The sequence below is a fragment of the Bufo bufo genome, chromosome 5 (assembly GCF_905171765.1).
Source record: "Bufo bufo chromosome 5, aBufBuf1.1, whole genome shotgun sequence".
NCBI classification, from domain to species: domain Eukaryota; kingdom Metazoa; phylum Chordata; class Amphibia; order Anura; family Bufonidae; genus Bufo; species Bufo bufo.
This window is the reverse complement of record NC_053393.1, coordinates 113,126,528-113,145,873: the sequence shown is the minus strand read 5'-3', so window position 1 is coordinate 113,145,873 and position 19,346 is coordinate 113,126,528. Positions and strand designations below refer to the sequence as shown.

Genomic DNA, 19,346 nt, shown 5'->3' with positions numbered 1-19,346 from the left:
CCGGAAGTGACGATCAGCCACAGCAGTAGACAGGCCGAGCGCACAGCTCCGTAAGCAGAAACAGAGATTTTGAGCGGGAAGAACACACGTGGACGCCACCCGCCCGCCAGGAGCCGCTCACCAACCTGCCTCTGACCTACAGGAGGGTAACGTATCTGCTAAAACAGCAGCACCTCATTTTAACACTACTGTTGGATAAATTGTGGAAACAAAACTACCAATCGGAGGTGAAACACCCTATTGATCTAAAACAAAGGGGACAAACTCAGATCGGATTGAACTACCATTTCCCACAAAAGGGATGTCCCCAGTTCTCACCCACATTTGTTCCCTTTATTACCTCATTTGACTTGATACCTGCACCTACCTCCAATAGGTTTACTTGACTTTGACATTTATACATTATTTTTATCTGACTTCTTTTTCTACCATATTTATTGCAAATCTACTTCCTATGCATTGATATCCTAATGTTTATAATTTGTGCACTGTCTAAATTTTATATCTCCAAAGAGCTGACATAGACCAGTCATTATTGGTTCATGCCAGCAATATACCTTTTATGCATTGTTGTTATATATCCACTATTTATGCATTGTTATTATACTGTCTACATTTTATACTTCTAGGAGAACGCTATTTTATACCTAGATACCTAAGTTTTATTACATGATCTAATCGGACAACTTTTATACTCGTATCCATCACAAACAGCTGGCATTAACCAGCCAGTTTATATTAATAAAATTCTCATTTCCATGCATTACCTATGACTAGAGTGCCATCCCTATACTTTTTCCCATAACTACCCCTCACACACGAGCGTTGGGTACGCTCTGATCGGATAGAGCACCTTATTCCATCTCTTGGGCTTTAGTGAGCCGCCCTCTATATATACTTCTAAATGTGAACAAGGCTCCGGGTCCAGATGGATTACACCCAAGAGTGCTTAAAGAGCTCAGTTCAGTCATTGCTTTCCCCCTGTTTACAGAGGGGGAGAGACCAGGATCCTCTCCCCCTCTGTATCAGTCTGTTAAAGGGGTTGTACGGGTTCAGAGCTGAATCCGGACAAATCCCCTTCTTCACCCAGACAGCCCCTGTGAGATGAGCATCGAAAGTAGAGGTGGGACGACGAATCCGTGAATCCCTTGAATCTTGCTGGATTACAAGGATTCGTAGACTCGAATCCCGACCTCATTTACAAAATTCGAATCCAAGGGATAGTCATCTGTATCAGGACAGCGATACAGATGCGTTGCCTGTGCTGCAGCAGGAGAATGAGATGAGTGTCTGCTGGGACTTGAACCCACAACCTTCTGTATCAGAGGCCAGGTACTTACCCACACAGCTATTAGAGTTGCATAGCTACTGACTGAAAAAATATCAGACTTCTACTGTAGACTCTGTTATAGCTGTTATAGCCAGTGTACATCTATGCACATGACAGCTGCCCCAACACACCCAGCTCTGCTATATCTCTATATGACAGCTCCCCAGAACACTCAGCTCAGCTATATCTCTATATATGATAGCTGCTCCAGCACACCCAGCTCTGCTACATCTATGCACATGACAGCTGCTCCAGCACACTCAGCTCTACTATATCTCTATATATGACAGCTGCCCCAGCACACTCAGCTCTGCTATATCTCTATATATATGACAGCTGCCCCTGCACACCCAGCTCTGCTATATCTATATATCTGTAAGTATTACTATACAGTAGATAGATATATAGTGATATAGCAGAGCTAAGTGTACTGGGGCAGCTGTCATATATAAAGATATAGCAGAGCTGAGTGTGCTGGGGCAGCTGTCATGTGTATAGATGTAGCAGAGCTGGGTGTGCTGGGGTAGCTGTTATGTGTATAGATGTAGCAGAGCTGGGTGTTCTGGGGCAGCTGTTATGTGTATAGATGTAGCAGTGCTGAGTGTGCTGGGGCAGCTGTCATATAGAGATATAGCAGAGCTGAGTGTGCTGGGGAACCTCTTATGTGTATAGATGTAGCAGTGCTGGGTGTGCTGGGGCAGCTATCATATATAGAGATGTAGAAGAGCTGAGTGTACTGGGGCAGCTGTCATATAGAGAAATAGCAGTGCTGGGTGTGTTGGGGCAGCTGTCATGTGTATGGATGTACACTGGCTAGCAAAGTTATAATAGAGTCTACAGTAGAAGTCTCATATTTTTTCAGGCAGTGGCTATGCAGCTCTCATCGCTGTGTGGTTAAGTGCCTTACCTCTGATACAGAAGGTCGTGGGTTTAAGTCCCAGCAGAAACTTTTCTGAAATACACAAGCACTGACTCCATATATGGACATACAGGGCAGGACACAGGCCGGAAGAGGCTGCATCGCTGACATGGAGATGAGTATAAGTGTTCCCTGTTACTACCACATGGGAGGAGCGGGAGGCACTTGATACTGGCACATGGGGGGGGGGTTGGCACTTGATACTGGCACATGGGGTGGGTTTGGCACTTGATACTGGCACATGGGGGGGTTGGCACTTGATACTGGCACATGGGGGGTGGGTGGGAAGGAGAGAGGCACTTGATACTGGCACATTAGGAGGGGGGAGATGGCACTATGATACTGGCACATTGGGGGGAGATGGCACTATGATACTGGCACATTGGGAGGGAGATGGAACTATGATACTGGCACATTGGGGGGATAGCACTATGATACTGGCACATGGGGAGGAAGGAGAGAGGCACTTGATACTGGCACATGGGGGGGAGCACTATGATACTGGCACATGGGGGGTGGGAAGGAGAGAGGCACTTGATACTGGCACATTGGGGGGGAGATGGCACTATGATACTGGCACATGGGGAGGTGGGTGGGAAGGAGAGAGGCACTTGATACTGGCACATTGGGGGGGGTGGCACTATGATACTGGCACATAGGGGGGGAGGAGAGAGGCACTTAATACTGGCACATTGGGGGGGAGATGGCACTATGATACTGGGACATGGGGAGGTGGGTAGAAAGGAGAGAGGCACTTGATACTGGCACATTGGGGGGGGGGAGACGGCACTATGATACTGGCACATAGGAGGGGAAGGAGAGAGGCACTTGATACTGGCACTTTGGGGGGGGGGGGGGGGGAGATGGCACTATGATACTGGGACATGGGGGGGAAGGAGAGAGGCACTTGATACTGGCACATGGGGGGTTTGGCACTTGCTACTGGGACATGGGGGGGCATCTATGGGGACACTTACTGGCACATTATTGGGGGCATTATGGGGGTCCCTTTTTACTGGCACATTATTGGGGGGCACTATGGGGGCATCTACTGAGGCCACAAAGAAGGGGTATTTTATATGGGGGGGCTCTGTGTGGTACTAGTATTATCAGGGGGTTTATCTGTTTCTGCAGTATTGTATTGGGGAGCACAGCGGCACAGTATTGTGGTAGGATGATTTGTCCAAAAGATGCGAGAATGATGGAAAAGTAGTAAACTAAGATTTCGTTTGTCAAACTGCAGAGACGAGAAATGGTTGAAAAATGGTGGTCTGGTCTGAAGGTCTGAAAAGAGAAGATGAGGAAAGAGAACATCTATGTCAAAGAGACATCACTGGATGTAAGAGGTATGTGTGCTGTATTACCCTGTATTTCCAATTTTTTTCGAATCCAAATCCGAATGCTTTGTTAAAAAAGGACTCTTTATTTTTTCATATTAAAATAATATTGAGTTTGGATCACTTTGTTTCTTACACCGATCACACAATTCTTATGTACAGGATTCGTAGAATTCGAGATTCGAAAGATTCGAGAGATTCGAGAAACTTTTCGGATTCGGATTCTAATAAAATTGGATTCATCCCACCTCTAATCGAAAGCATTTGATTATCTTCCTTGCCCTGTACTGAATCGCGCAGAGCAAAAGCTTTTACATTAGATCCGGTGATGTACCGCCTAGCAGTGAGCCTGGTGACGTCACCGGCACTAATGGGTGGGCTTTAGCACTGCCATAGCCTGTAAAAGGGCTAGGGCAGCGCTAAAGCCATCCCATCAGTGACGGTGACATCACCGAGAACACCACTAGGTGGAAGCCTCCGCCTAGCAGTGTAAAAATGTAAACAAAAAAGCCTTTGCTCTGTGCGATACAACGCAGGGCAAGGGAGAGCATGGGAGCATGAAATGCTCTGATACTTCTTGCACAGGGGCTGAGTGGGGGAAGAAGGGGATATGTCCGGGTTCAGCTCTGGACCCGGACAACCCCTTTAATAGTTCTTTGTTTATTGTATTTTATATTATGTATTTGTAACCCCCTCTTGACATACAGTGGCATGAAATTAATGGTGCTTTCAAATAAATAATATTTCTCAGTTGTGTAAATACTGGTAATAATCATGGCAAATAGTTCATAAGTAAAAAAAAATAAACACTTGGAATTTAACCACTGGAAGGGAGCAGTAGGCAGAAGAGAATAGTGCATATAATTTGCACATTAGCATAGCTTTACATTGCAGATGGCTTCTCATAATTCACGTATTACTGTAGAAAAGACTACACGTCTTTGGGCACTTACATTTATAGTTTTTTGTCATGTTGGGGGACATGCTTTTTAATACTCCAATGCAATACTGTACTGTAAAGAGCTAAGCGTTCAGTGCCACACTGCATGACTGTATGTTATCTATACACAGGTTTTCTAAATACAAGTAGTATAGAAGTCACAGGCTGTACTGAGAATGCGGACTGGATAAGGGGATGTGTCAATGTAAACCAAGCTGGTATGGAGAAAGGTCCAGGACGTTAAATGTAGAGATTGTGCCGTTCAGGGACAACAGAAGTGTGTAAGCCAGTGAGAAAGTAATGATGTTCTCCACCGTCAATGCCCGCAGTCATTAGGGAGCTTATTAGGGAACAGCTACACCAGACCCCACAGTGAATAAACCAGTGATTGGCTCCCCTGTGTCGTAGTAGACACATTCGGACATACAGTATTTCAAGCCTTTGGACTAAGGGTACGTCCACACAGTCAGGTTTCCTGGCATAGTTTTGAAATCCAAAACCAGCAGTGAATTCCAAAAAGGGCAGAAGTTGTATCTGTTCTTTATATTTTCTCTCCTTTTATTATCCACTCCTGATTTTGGCTTCCTGACCATGTGGAATACTGTCAAGTAGAGCTGTTTATGTTTTTTTTTATGGAATATGTCCCTATATTTTTCCTTTGATAAACAAAAAAAACTATATACGCACAGCATACCATCACCAGAGAGACTTTTTCTTGACTGTAGGTGTCCTTTAAACTTACATACTGTAGAAAGCTTAGTTGTGTCTGTCAGTCCCTGAACAATATGTGCTAAATCAACACTTCCCACCCTGGATGCTGTGAACCTCGATTTTCCTGTTTTCCCTGTGCAGATCCTTTAACTAGATCCTTTGGGGCTTTCCATTTCCGTAATACATTTTGCTCCAACGTAATTTCCAGATGAGTATAACTTGCAAGCAGAGGCCTAATACGTTTAGCTCTTCTGGTAGTAACAGAATAACATGCATGCACTGCGAGTCACTGTGCTAATCATGTAATATAATGTCATGCAGGTTATAAATGGGATTATTCCTAGTGTACAGAGATGCATTAGAGAAATAATCTTAAAGGGAATGAAGTGGAATTTGATCCGAAGTTTAGAAAAAAATTTGATGTGCTGCGGATTTCCTCGCGCTTCGTGGCAACGAATTGATTTTTCCTAAAATGGTGTCTGAAAGGTGGCGAGTGTGAAGACGGTACCATGTGATCATGCTTGCTGCACACAGCGATGTCATCAGTGCGCACTGCCAGTGATCACGTGGTGCTGTCATCATACTTGCCACAGTTCCTTTGGCAGGTTTTCTTCAATCAAGATGGGAGCCGAATGACTCTCCGCGATCGAGTGGACGAGGTGAATATATTTTTTTTTACCCCTGATTAACCTCCTGTGAATGTGAGTCAACATTGAATGCGGTGACGTCACCTGAGGGGTTAAATGACGGGGGGGGGGGGGGAGTCATGTTGGTGGTCCTACTCAGTGAACATGTCCTGGCTTACCTAGGGAGATTTATCAAAACTGGTCTAAGGAAAACTGGCTTAGGCCTCATGCACACGGTCGTTGTTTTGGTCCGCATCCGAGCCGCAGTTTTTGCGGCTCGGATGCGGACCCATTCACTTCAATGGGGCCACAAACATGCACACAGCACTCCGTGTGCTGTCCGCATCCGTTGCTCCGTTCTGTGGCCCCGCAAAAAATATATAACCTGTCCTATTCTTGTCCGCGCTTTGCAGACAAGAATAGGCAGTGTCCATGCCGATCCGCAAATTGCGGAACGCACACGGACGCCATCCGTGATTTGCGGACCGCAAAACACACAACGGTCGTAGCCTTAGTTGCCTGTTGCATACAATCAGATTCCACCTTTCATTTTCCAAAGGAGCTCTTAAAAATAAAAGGTGGTATCTGATTGGTTCCTATGTGCAACTAAGCCAGTTTTCTATTACACCAGTTTTAATAAATCTCCCCCATAGTGTTTAACATAAGTATAAAAGGGAATCATTTGGTCAAACACAGTGATAGTGTCGCCATGGTATAATTTACTGTAAATCCATGACCCCTGTAATAATAGAAACTACTCTATTTTTGGCTGCTGCATCACATCCCAATATTTGCTGAGCTACAACACTGAAGAATTGTGCTTGAAGATAACAAGCAGATGAGTAACAATAACCTGATTAAAGCTGAAAAAATAAGCCGAGGAGTGTACGCGAGAGATAAGAGGAGGATCATTCATTAGAAGCAGCTATAACATGTTCTAGTCTTGTGGTTTTGTACTTTTATACTTTTATCTCTAAATATAAATCAGGTGTGGACAGGAGGTTAGTCCTTTCTAGTGTTGACATGGTACCTATCTAAACATTATTACATCACTGCTAACATACATACATCACTATATATATACAATATATATATATATATATATATATATTATTATTTTTTTTTTAACTGAAGCAACAATCATTCCATGGAGCTGTACATATGATAAGGGGTATACACAGGGGCGTAACTACCATGTCCCACTCCACACAAAACCAAATTCTTCACCCGTAGATCTGGTACCACCATGCCACGTCCCTTTCAATCCAAATTTCCTAGACGCAACACCACCAAACATCATGCCACACCCCATACCCATGATACATTATCTCCATCGCCAGCTCCTGAGACGTTGTTTCCCATTAGACCACATCCCAACCCTACCCATCACCAGTCCCTATCTGGAACCATCACCCCCAACCCTTCTACTTCGCTCGACATTGCCTTCTACACACCACTGGCCATCAATTCTCCTTCTATATCCACTTCCCCCATCATCCCAGGTTCTAGTGTTGGCCCATTCACTCTCCCATCATGCCCCTTCCCCCGAGCAACACCTCTTCTGCAATTCCCACCACCACAACTGGGATCTTTGATCCGGATGTTTTGTCCAACTGCGCCCCTCTCAATCTTCCACCCACTTCGTTCCCCTCCCTCCCAAAAATTATTTCCATCCGCTGGGAAAAAGAACAGCCAAAAGAAAAAATACAGAAGGGGTTGTAGGGGAGGAAAGAGCAAAACGGAAAACATAGGATGTCCAAATTCTGCAGTACCAGAAGTCAAGATCTTCAATCTATCCACATACATACTTAGGCCTGAAGAGACCGCTTTGTTATCTAGAGGTCTATCTTTTTGCCCTTCCTCTAACATTAAGGGTTTCGACCTATTTTTGGACCTCCACAATTTCACCAGAAAACTGACTCTCAAAAGGCACTTCAAAATCCTGGAGAATTCGAGTAAAATACCGGACGAGCAGCGTTTGGATGTCCAGACTACTCTAGGAGTCCCCACATATATCTCCACTGGTTTGAAGCCCCCATCCAATTTTTACCCTACTCAACATAAGGGTAACTTCATAGACATCTTTCACAATCTAGTTCTGGAGGATTTCCAGACTGTCCACCAAAAACCAATATTCAATAGTAATCTGAACCACAGTGAGAAATTGGCAGTGAAACAATTTCAAGACAACACTGGGATTGTAATCCAAGCAGCAGACAAGGGTGGGGGTGTCGTGATTCAAAACAAAGAGGATTATGTGAAAGAGGCACTTCACATTCTATCTAACACAGATTATTACCTTCCTCTTAATGAGGACCCTTCTACAGAGCATAAGATGGCATTTAAAACACTCATCGAATCCGCAAATCATTTTTTAGACAAAAAGGAACTAAATTACATTCTAGGCCTAGATTCAGCAATTGCAATATTTTACGATTTACCTAAAATCCATAAGGACCCAATAAAACCCCCAGGTCGCCCGATCATCTCAGGCATCTCATCCCTCACTTGTAACCTCTCACATTACGTTGACGTTCTCTTACAGAAGTATGTCACCCATTTACCATCATACCTCCGAGACTCCTCCTCCTTGTTACAATCACTTAAGGAGATCAAGTGGGAAGGTACCTATAGATTGATGACATTAGATGTCACAGCACTATATTCAAATATTGAACACGAATTGGGCATTAACTGTACCAAACAATATTTGGACCAACTTTTGCCCACCAACCAAAAATCCTTCATCCTTGAATCCATTAGGTTCATCCTCACGCACAACGTGTTTCGCTTCCAGGATCAACTTTATTTGCAAACTAGGGGGACCGCTATGGGCCTGCGCTTCGCGCCGAGTTTTGCAAATCTCTTTATGGGGGCTTTCGAAACCATATTTATATACAGCTCCAACTTTTGGGTTCAGAATATAATTTTTTATTGACGATACATCGATGACCTTTTAACTGTCTGGAACGATGATATTTGTTCTATTAATAATTTTGTTTCACACCTCAATTCCACTGATTGGGGTATCACCTTATCCGGGATCCATAGTCAGACGAAAATCGAGTACCTGGACCTGGAATTGAACGTCATCAATAATAAATTAGAAAAACGCACTTATTTCAAAAAGGTGGACTGTAACAGCTACCTGGATTTCACCAGTTTACATCACAAAAAATGGAAAACCAATATTCCCTTTGGCCAGTTCAAGCGCATTAGAAGGAATTGCTCCCTAGATTAAGTTTCAATCATTTAGCATCACTAATTGTTTATTTATTATAAATCAATTTGTCTATTTATTAATTAATTAATTCATCTCTTTACATATTTAATGAATTTATGTTTATATATGGTTGGTGATATTAACTTCCTGTTTGTGGCACATTAGTATATGTGAGGGGGAAAACTTTTCAAGATGGGCGTTGACCATGGCGGCCATTTTGAAGTCGGCCATTTTGAATCCAACTTTAGTTTTTTCAATAGGAAGAGGGTCATGTGACACATCAAACTTATTGGGAATTTCACAAGAAAAACAATGGTGTGCTTGGTTTTAACGTAACTTTATTCTTTCATGAGTTATTTACAAGTTTCTGACCACTTATAAAATGTGTTCAATGTGCTACCCATTGTGTTGGATTGTCAATGCAATCCTCTTCTCCCACTCTTCACACACTGATAGCAACACCGCAGGAGAAATGCTAGCACAGGCTTCCAGTATCCGTAGTTTCAGGTGCTGCACATCTCGTATCTTCACAGCATAGACGATTGCCTTCAGATGATACGAGATGTGCAGCACCTAAAACTATGGATACTGGAAGCCTGTGCTAGCATTTCTCCTGCGGTGTTGCTATCAGTGTGTGAAGAGTGGGAGAAGAGGGTTGCATTGACAATCCAACACAATGCGCAGCACATTGAACACATTTTATAAGTGGTCAGAAACTTGTAAATACCGTAACTCATGAAAGAATAAAGTTACGTTAAAACCAAGCACACCGTTGTTTTTCTTGTGAAATTCCCAATAAGTTTGATGTATCACATGACCCTCTTCCTATTGAAATAACTAAAGTTGGATTCAAAATGGCCAACTTCAAAATGGCCACCATGGTCACCACCCATCTTGAAAAGTTTCCCCCCTCACATATACTAATGTGCCACAAACAGGAAGTTAATATCACCAACCATTCCCATTTTATTAAGGTGTATCCATATAAATGGCCCACCCTGTATATTTATATATATATATATAATCCCCATGAATTATTACTACTTGTGGTTGCATTCAAGTGTACCCCTTTTTAGCCCCCTATCGAACTATTAGCTTATAATTGATTGCTTAATTGATAACTTAATTTATTTTTCATTTTTTATTTTATTTTTATTTATTATTTTTTATATATATATACTTTTTTATATGGTTATTCCCCACTAGTTATTGATTATCAATCTTGCTTATGTATCATCATTCCACCTATGACCATTGTTTTTAGTGTTTCTCATTATTGTATTTCATTATTATTACTATTGTGTCCTCCTGATTAATTGTTAATCAGTCCCTTTTTACATATTTCTATATATTCCTTTCCCACTATCTATCTATTCATTGCCATTATTATTGTCAATCATTGGTTTTGTTTGATCATCATTGCAGGGATCTCAAGTCTCCCAGAGGTTCAGGGAGTCTCCCGCTATTAGATAGCGGCTCCCTGACACCCGCATGTGAGACAATATATCCCGGAAAGGTTCACTGATAGCAGAGCAGAGAGATAAGAAAAGTGACAGATGACACAGAGTTTAGATTACAGGTTGAATTAACCCTTTAGGGTCAAATTGGCTTCTCAAGGAGATATATATATGTTAAAGGCATCCCTTCTTCTGTCTCATTCAGTAGCTATAGAACTATTGAGAGAGATGTATTTTTTTAAAATACATTTACACATTTAACCCTCCATTTTAATTCTATTATTTACCCCAGTGTTAAATTCACACCCCCTGGATGCTTGTTTTTTTCCTACAGTGGGGTAGATAATTACACACAGGGTTTTAAAGAATAAACTTCCTGACTCAGACCAAGAGCCGACTCAGCGACTCAGCAAGTGAATCCAAGCATCCGCGCATGCGCATTGCGCAACCTAAGCTTCAGTTCACTTGCTTCTTGTCAGCTCAGTGAATGAACCGATTCATGTGAAAGATCCGAACTTCCCATCTCTAGTTTACTCACAGAAAACCTTTCCGGCAACCTGTAGCAGTGTCCCCTTCTCGGCGTGTGCGCACAGTGCAAGAAGAAGCCGATGCCAGGAGTCCGCAACGGCGCATCAGGCTGAGCCTGTGCGCACGCGCGGGATCTCAAAGCGGGAGGAGGGGGAGAGAGGGAGAGGCAGCACTGAGGAGTAGAAGGCGGCGCTGGGCACGAACGGCGATGCGTGCGGCCGGGCACCATGCATCCACAGACCTCCCCTGCTTGGGCACCTTAATTCAGTGATTGACAGGTTAGTAAAACCATTTTTTTCCGCAGAATAAAGCCACAAATAGCTTTTATAAGGCCACCTTAGAAATCAGAATGCTGCCTGGACATGAGCAGATGTTTAGCTCACAGGGCTTATAGGAGGTGACAGAATCCCTTTAATCATATACATAAATAGGATAATTTGGGGCAGGGTAATGAGCCCCGTCCTCCACACCATAGAGCACAGTGTGCAGATACTGCATATGTCTGGAAAATGTAATAAAAAGTTTGTGAAAGAAAACCTCCCTGAAATGAGAAGTGCACCTCCCTGAAATGAGTTTTTGCAGGTTGGGATGGCTGTCATAGCATCCCCCTGCCTCTCACCTCTCTTGACATTATTATAGCATACACTTCCCTTCCCGGCAGTTCCCACCCCACCCCCGAAGCTTCTCCTGCTCCTTTTCTGCTGCGCTAGCATTCACAGCATATCAGAGCGGCCACTAGCGTCCTGGTTACTCAGCAACCAGGCTCGCTGTGTGTTGCCAGCGAGTTGCGATCACGTGATCGGGTCCGATCATGTGATCTTTCTTTTCAGTGTGAGTGCTTCGTGCCTAGGAGCATGGTTCTTAATCGGTGCATATTTTTCATTTAACCCTGGCCTCACCACGCCACCAATGACCTCTACAACATGTTTAAAACTTTATTCTTTGATTATTAACATCAGTCCACATTGACTGGGGACCTCTCCCCATTAAGCACTCCCCCTCTTTTAGCCCCGCCTACTTTGTGTTTTTGGCAGGTTTTTTGTATGTATATAAATGTTTGTGTACTCCATATGCTGTGTTATGTACCTGATGAAGGGGAATTACTCCCCGAAATGCGTTGTACTCCTGCAATAAACAGTATCTCTTTAATATCATCCTCTGGATTGGATTTCTGCGCCCTGGGATATTTTATCTACATACTTTTGTAACTACCATAGCGGCAGACCATGCAACTGCTATGGGGCCCAGGGCAAGAGGGGGCCCAGTTGGGATCATATCCTCTTCTACTGGGGGTAAAACTTGGTCAGGACTCTACTCTCTAAAGGACCATTTTTTTGCAAACGAGGCAGTGGAAAAAATGGCCCAAGGGTGATTGAAACGGGTTTAGGCGGAAACCGTTCTGTCCTGTGTGGGGGGGCCTGGTTTGATCCTTGCTATGGGGCCCTTACTTCTCTATGTATGTATATATATATATATATATATATAAACACAGGATTCTCACTTAAACTCCCATCAAACATCCATCTTTTCTGCTTTTCATGCAGACTGTTTCACAACACTATAAAGAAAGGCTCTCTGGCCACTAGCTATTCATCATAGATCCCTAGTGAAGACAAGCAATTCATAAGAGTTGATTCATTCATAAAAAAGAGTTCTTTAGCAGCTAAGGGCTGTCCCAATGCTAAAGAGGCTCCTTTCCGCAGCTTGATTGACAGGACCAGACATCTCATCCGGCCCTGCCAATCTGGAGCCTGTGCCAATGCTGAGGCTCCACAAGCATAGAGGCTATGCTGCGGCTCCTGGAGCAGCGACTGTGCATGCGCCACAAAACTTTTGGGTAGTGGCGCATGCACAGAGCCAGGTGAGATCACTAAGTGAAAGGTATCCTGCATTCTTCTAAGCTATCCCTACAAGGTATTGTATCTGGTTTAACAGTAAATTTCCTGGTGAAAGACTATCTTTAAAAATGTACTTCCTATTATATTATCTTATTGTTCATTCCATGACATCTTGATTTGGCGGCACATGTGTCACATGAGATCTTGGGATGGTTCTGGACATATTGCTTTCCATCTCAAACTAAAGAGTATACCTGGACATGGTGAGCAATATTGTCAACAGAAAAAGACTGAGGATGCAGTTATTTTAGATGAGTTGAGAAGATTAGGAGCTAAATGACCACATCATTCGTGGATGTGATTGCAAGTTTGGACATTTTTGCCTTTTATTGATCCTCTTGCATTGAGAGGCAAGATCTAACTTTGTTTGACCAACAGCAAGGCCATCTTGGTCAAGCAGGAAGTCATTTAATAGACATGAATCTCCCTTAACCAAAAGAAGGTTGTGTATCTTGCAACAACAACTGAAGACTTGCTACCAAAGATTATGTAGGTGCCATCAACTCAATCTACAATTGTGAGAATAGCCAAGAAAACTCAGATTTTACCAGCTTGGGTCTTCTTATTCAAAAATTGATGCTAAGAGTGGATTACTTACTCATCAATCTGCGAGACACATGTTTCCACCTCTGCCAACGCTGAATGGAGTTTGCATAGTAATTTGTGATGGATATCTTGTGTTTCTAAATCTTCATTGCTTAGCAGGTATCTCAGTCCATGACCATCTCTTTGACCCAACGAATGTCCTGATGGTGCAGCCATTGTAGTTATGGTATGTTGTATGTATACCATGGGATTTAATTTGCCTAAACAATATCAAGAAAAGTCAAAAACAGCAACTAAAAGGTAACACATACATTTACGACTGAGAGCTACTGTAGTTCTATTGTTCCCTACAAGTATAATAAAACAACCAGGATAGGTCATCAATAGTAAAAGCCCAGACAACCTCTTTAAATGGGCAGCATCTCTTTCAGTGGATGGGAATAATATTTTAAGCTTTCAAAAGCTGTATCAGTGTTTTTTTGATATTTGTTTATATTGGAGCAGACACCCACGCTTTTCAAGAATAGTTTTGAGCCCCACTTCTGATCCACCCAGGAACAATAACAAAATCTCTTGGAAATGCCTATATTTAGGGATAAGCGAACCCGAACTGTATAGTTCGGGTTCGTACCGAATTTTGGGGTGTCCGTGACACAGACCCGAACCCGAACATTTTCGTAAAAGCCCGGGTTCGGGTTCGGTGTTCGGCGCTTTCTTGGCGCTTTTTGAAAGGCTGCAAAGCAGCCAATCAACAAGCGTCATACTACTTGCCCCAAGAGGCCATCACAGCCTTGCCTACTATTGGCATGGCTGTGATTGGCCAGTGCACCATGTGACCCAGCCTCTATTTAAGCTGGAGTCACGTAGCGCCGCACGTCACTCTGCTATGATCAGTATAGGGAGAGGTTGCAGCTGCGACGTTAGGGCGAGATTAGGCAGATTAACTCCTCCAAAAGACTTCATTCTGTGATCGATCTGCAGCTGTGGATCATTGAAGTGCTATTATTGGCTTGCTCACTTTTTTGAGGCTGCCCAGAGCGTATTTAGATCACTTTTTTCTGGGGTGATCGGCGGCCATTTTGTGACTTGTGGTGCGCCAGCACGAGCTATCACCAAGTGTATTTAACCATCGATAGTGTGGTTATTTTGTGCTATATCCTACATCAGCTGCAGGCTGAGCCTGTTTCACCCAAGTGCATTTAACCTTCAACAGTCTGATTATTTTTTGGCCATATACTACATCAGCTGCAGGCTGAGCCTGTGTCACCGAAGTGCATTTAACCATCAACAGTCTGGTTATTTTTTGGCCATATATTACATCAGGGGCAAGTTGAGCCTGTCACCCAGCGCCTAAAAAATAGACCTGACATTTCTATTCAACCAAATCTGCACAGTTTTAGCTGGTCAAGTTATTTGTAGTGACCGTCAAAGCAGACTTTTTGTTCTGGGTTGAAAAAGCATTCCCAAATTTGCCATTCTGAAAATAACTAGTTTGTGGTATTTCAGGCCTACTTGAAATCTATCCCAAAAAGAAAATCTTCCATTAAAGTTATTGATAGTATCATTCAGAAAAACCTAAGACACACGCTAGCGTGCTGATAGAAGTGTCATTCTGTGATTAAACCTATAACTGTCACACAGCGCAAAAAAAAACAGGTCTCACATCACTATTCAACCAAATCTGCACAGTTTTAGCTGGTCAAGTTATTTGTAGTGACCGTCAAAGCAGACTTTTTGTTCTGGGTTGAAAAAGCATTCCCAAATTTGCCATTCTGAAAATAACTAGTTTGTGGTATTTCAGGCCTACTTGAAATCTATCCCAAAAAGAAAATCTGCCATTGAAGTTATTGATAGTATCATTCAGAAAACCTAAGACACACGCTAGCGTGCTGATAGAAGTGTCATTCTGTGATTAAACCTATAACTGTCACACAGCGCAAAAAAAAACAGGTCTCACATCTCTATTCAACCAAATCTGCACAGTTTTAGCTGGTCAAGTTATTTGTAGTGACCGTCAAAGCAGACTTTTTGTTCTGGGTTGAAAAAGCATTCCCAAATTTGCCATTCTGAAAATAACTAGTTTGTGGTATTTCAGGCCTACTTGAAATCTATCCCAAAAAGAAAATCTGCCATTGAAGTTATTGATAGTATCATTCAGAAAAACCTAAGACACACGCTAGCGTGCTGATAGAAGTGTCATTCTGTGATTAAACCTATAACTGTCACACAGCGCAAAAAAAAACAGGTCTCACATCTCTATTCAACCAAATCTGCACAGTTTTAGCTGGTCAAGTTATTTGTAGTGACCGTCAAATCAGACTTTTTGTTCTGGGTTGAAAAAGCATTCCCAAATTTGCCATTCTCAAAATTGTGGTGAACGGGAACAATGAGGAAAACATCTAATAAGGGACGCGGACGCGGACGTGGACATGGTCGTGGTGGTGTTAGTGGACCCTCTGGTGCTGGGAGAGGACGTGGCCGTTCTGCCACAGCCACACGTCCTAGTGAACCAACTACCTCAGGTCCCAGTAGCCGCCAGAATTTACAGGGATATTTGGTGGGGCCCAATGCCGTTCTAAGGATGGTAAGGCCTGAGCAGGTACAGGCATTAGTCAATTGGGTGGCCGACAGTGCATCCAGCACGTTCACATTATCTCCCACCCAGTCTTCTGCAGAAAGCGCACAGATGGCGCATGAAAACCAAGCCCATCAGTCTGTCACATCACCCCCATGCATATCAGGGAAACTGTCTGAGCCTCAAGTTATGCAGCAGTCTCTTATGCTGTTTGAAGACTCTGCTGCCAGGGTTTTCCAAGGGCATCCACCTAGCCCTTCACCAGGGGTGGAAGAGATAGAATGCACTAACGCACAACCACTTATGTTTCCTGATGATGAGGACATGGGAATACCACCTCAGCACGTCTCTGATGATGACGAAACACAGGTGCCAACTGCTGCGTCTTTCTGCAGTGTGCAGACTGAACAGGAGGTCAGGGGTCAAGACTGGGTGGAAGACGATGCAGGGGACGATGAGGTCCTAGACCCCACATGGAATGAAGGTCGTGCCACTGACTTTCACAGTTCGGAGGAAGAGGCAGTGGTGAGACCGAGCCAACAGCGTAGCAAAAGAGGGAGCAGTGGGCAAAATCAGAACACCCGCCACCAAGAGATTCCGCCTGCTACTGACCGCCGCCATCTGGGACCGAGCACCCCAAAGGCAGCTTCAAGGAGTTCCCTGGCATGGCACTTCTTCAAACAATGTGCTGACGACAAGACCCGAGTGGTTTGCACGCTGTGCCATCAGAGCCTGAAGCGAGGCATTAACGTTCTGAACCTTAGCACAACCTGCATGACCAGGCACCTGCATGCAAAGCATGAACTGCAGTGGAGTAAACACCTTAAAAACAAGGAAGTCACTCAGGCTCCCCCTGCTACCTCTTCTGCTGCTGCCGCCTCGGCCTCTTCTGCTGCTGCGGCCGCCTCGGCCTCTTCTGCTGCTGCTGCCGCCGCCTCGGCCTCTTCCTCTGCCTCTGGAGGAACGTTGGCACCTGCCGCCCAGCAAACATGGGATGTACCACCAACACCACCACCTGCGTCACCAAGCATCTCAACCATGTCACACGGCAGCGTTCAGCTCTCCATCTCACAAACATTTGAGAGAAAGCGTAAATTCCCACCTAGCCACCCTCGATCCCTGGCCCTGAATGCCAGCATTTCTAAACTACTGGCCTATGAAATGCTGTCATTTAGGCTGGTGGACACACACAGCTTCAAACAGCTCATGTCACTTGCTGTCCCACAGTATGTTGTTCCCAGCCGCCACTACTTCTCTAAGAGAGCCGTGCCTTCCCTGCACAAACAAGTGTCCGATAAAATCAAGTGTGCACTGCGCAACGCCATCTGTGGCAAGGTCCACCTAACCACAGATACGTGGACCAGTAAGCACGGCCAGGGACGCTATATCTCCCTAACTGCACACTGGGTAAATGTAGTGGCGGCTGGGCCCCAGGCGGAGAGCTATTTGGCGCACGTCCTTCCGCCGCCAAGGATCGCAGGGCAACATTCTTTGCCTCCTGTCTCCTCCTCCTCCTACTACTCAGCTTCCTCCTCCTCTTCTTCCACCTGCTCATCCAGTCAGCCACACACCTTCACCACCAACTTCAGCACAGCACGGGGTAAACGTCAGCAGGCCATTCTGAAACTCATATGTTTGGGGGACAGGCCCCACACCGCACAGGAGTTGTGGCGGGGTATAGAACAACAGACCGACGAGTGGTTGCTGCCGGTGAGCCTCAAGCCCGGCCTGGTGGTGTGCGATAATGGGCGAAATCTCGTTGCAGCTCTGGGACTAGCCGGTTTGACGCACATCCCTTGCCTGGCGCATGTGCTGAATTTGGTGGTGCAGAAGTTCATTCGCAACTACCCCGACATGTCAGAGCTGCTGCATAAAGTGCGGGCTGTCTGTTCGCGCTTCCGGCGTTCACACCCTGCCGCTGCTCGCCTGTCTGCGCTACAGCGTAATTTCGGCCTTCCTGCTCACCGCCTCATATGCGACGTGCCCACCGGGTGGAACTCCACCTTGCATATGCTGGACAGACTGTGCGAGCAGCAGCAGGCCATAGTGGAGTTTCAGCTGCAGCACGCACGGGTCAGTCGCACTGCGGATCAGACCAACTTCACCACCAATGACTGGGCCTCCATGCGAGACCTGTGTGCCCTGTTGCGCTGTTTCGAGTACTCCACCAACATGGCCAGTGGCGATGACGCCGTTATCAGCGTTACAATACCACTTCTATGTCTCCTTGAGAAAACACTTAGGGCGATGATGGAAGAGGAGGTGGCCCAGGAGGAAGAGGAGGTAGAGGGGTCATTTTTAGCACTTTCAGGCCAGTCTCTTCAAAGTGACTCAGAGGACGGTTTTTTGCAACACCAGAGGCCAGGTACAAATGTGGCCAGACAGGGCCCACTACTGGAGGACGAGGAGGACGAGGATGAGGAGGAGGTGGAGGAGGATGAGGATGAAGCATGTTCACAGCGGGGTGGCACCCAAAGCAGCTCGGGCCCATCACTGGTGCGTGGCTGGGGGGAAACACAGGACGATGACGATACGCCTCCCACAGAGGACAGCTTGTCCTTACCTCTGGGCAGCCTGGCACACATGAGCGACTACATGCTGCAGTGCCTGCGCAAAGACAGCAGAGTTGCCCACATTTTAACGTGTGCAGACTACTGGGTTGCCACCCTGCTGGATCCCCGGTACAAAGACAATGTGCCCACCTTACTTCCTACACTGGAGCGTAATAGGAAGATGCACGAGTACAAGCGCACGTTGGTAGACGCGCTACTGAGAGCATTCCCAAATGTCACAGGGGAACCAGTGGAAGCCCAAGGCGAAGGCAGAGGAGGAGCAAGAGGTCGCCAACGCAGCTGTGTCACGCCCAGCTTCTCTGAGGGCAGGGTTAGCATGGCAGAGATGTGGAAAAGTTTTGTCACCACGCCACAGCTAACTGCACCACCTCCTGATACGGAACGTGTTAGCAGGAGGCAACATTTCACTAACATGGTGGAACAGTACCTGTGCACACCCCTCCACGTACTGACTGATGGTTCGGCCCCATTCAACTTCTGGGTCTCCAAATTGTCCACGTGGCCAGAGCTAGCCTTTTATGCCTTGGAGGTGCTGGCCTGCCCGGCGGCCAGCGTTTTGTCTGAACGTGTATTCAGCACGGCAGGGGGCATCATTACAGACAAACGCAGCCGCCTGTCTACAGCCAATGTGGACAAGCTGACGTTCATAAAAATGAACCAGGCATGGATCTCACAGGACCTGT

General features: G+C 45.1%; 1 protein-coding gene across 2 annotated transcripts in view; it reads right to left on the bottom strand.

Annotated features, from left to right (window-relative positions):
• The window catches only part of PREX2 (phosphatidylinositol-3,4,5-trisphosphate dependent Rac exchange factor 2), a 430,245-nt gene that overhangs the window by 143,870 nt on the left and 267,029 nt on the right, over positions 1 to 19,346 (bottom strand). For both annotated transcript variants that reach the window (XM_040432527.1, XM_040432528.1), the window contains exon 25: positions 13,568 to 13,775. In XM_040432527.1, the coding sequence (XP_040288461.1) occupies positions 13,568 to 13,775 (208 nt within the window). The remainder of the gene's footprint in view (positions 1 to 13,567; positions 13,776 to 19,346) is intronic.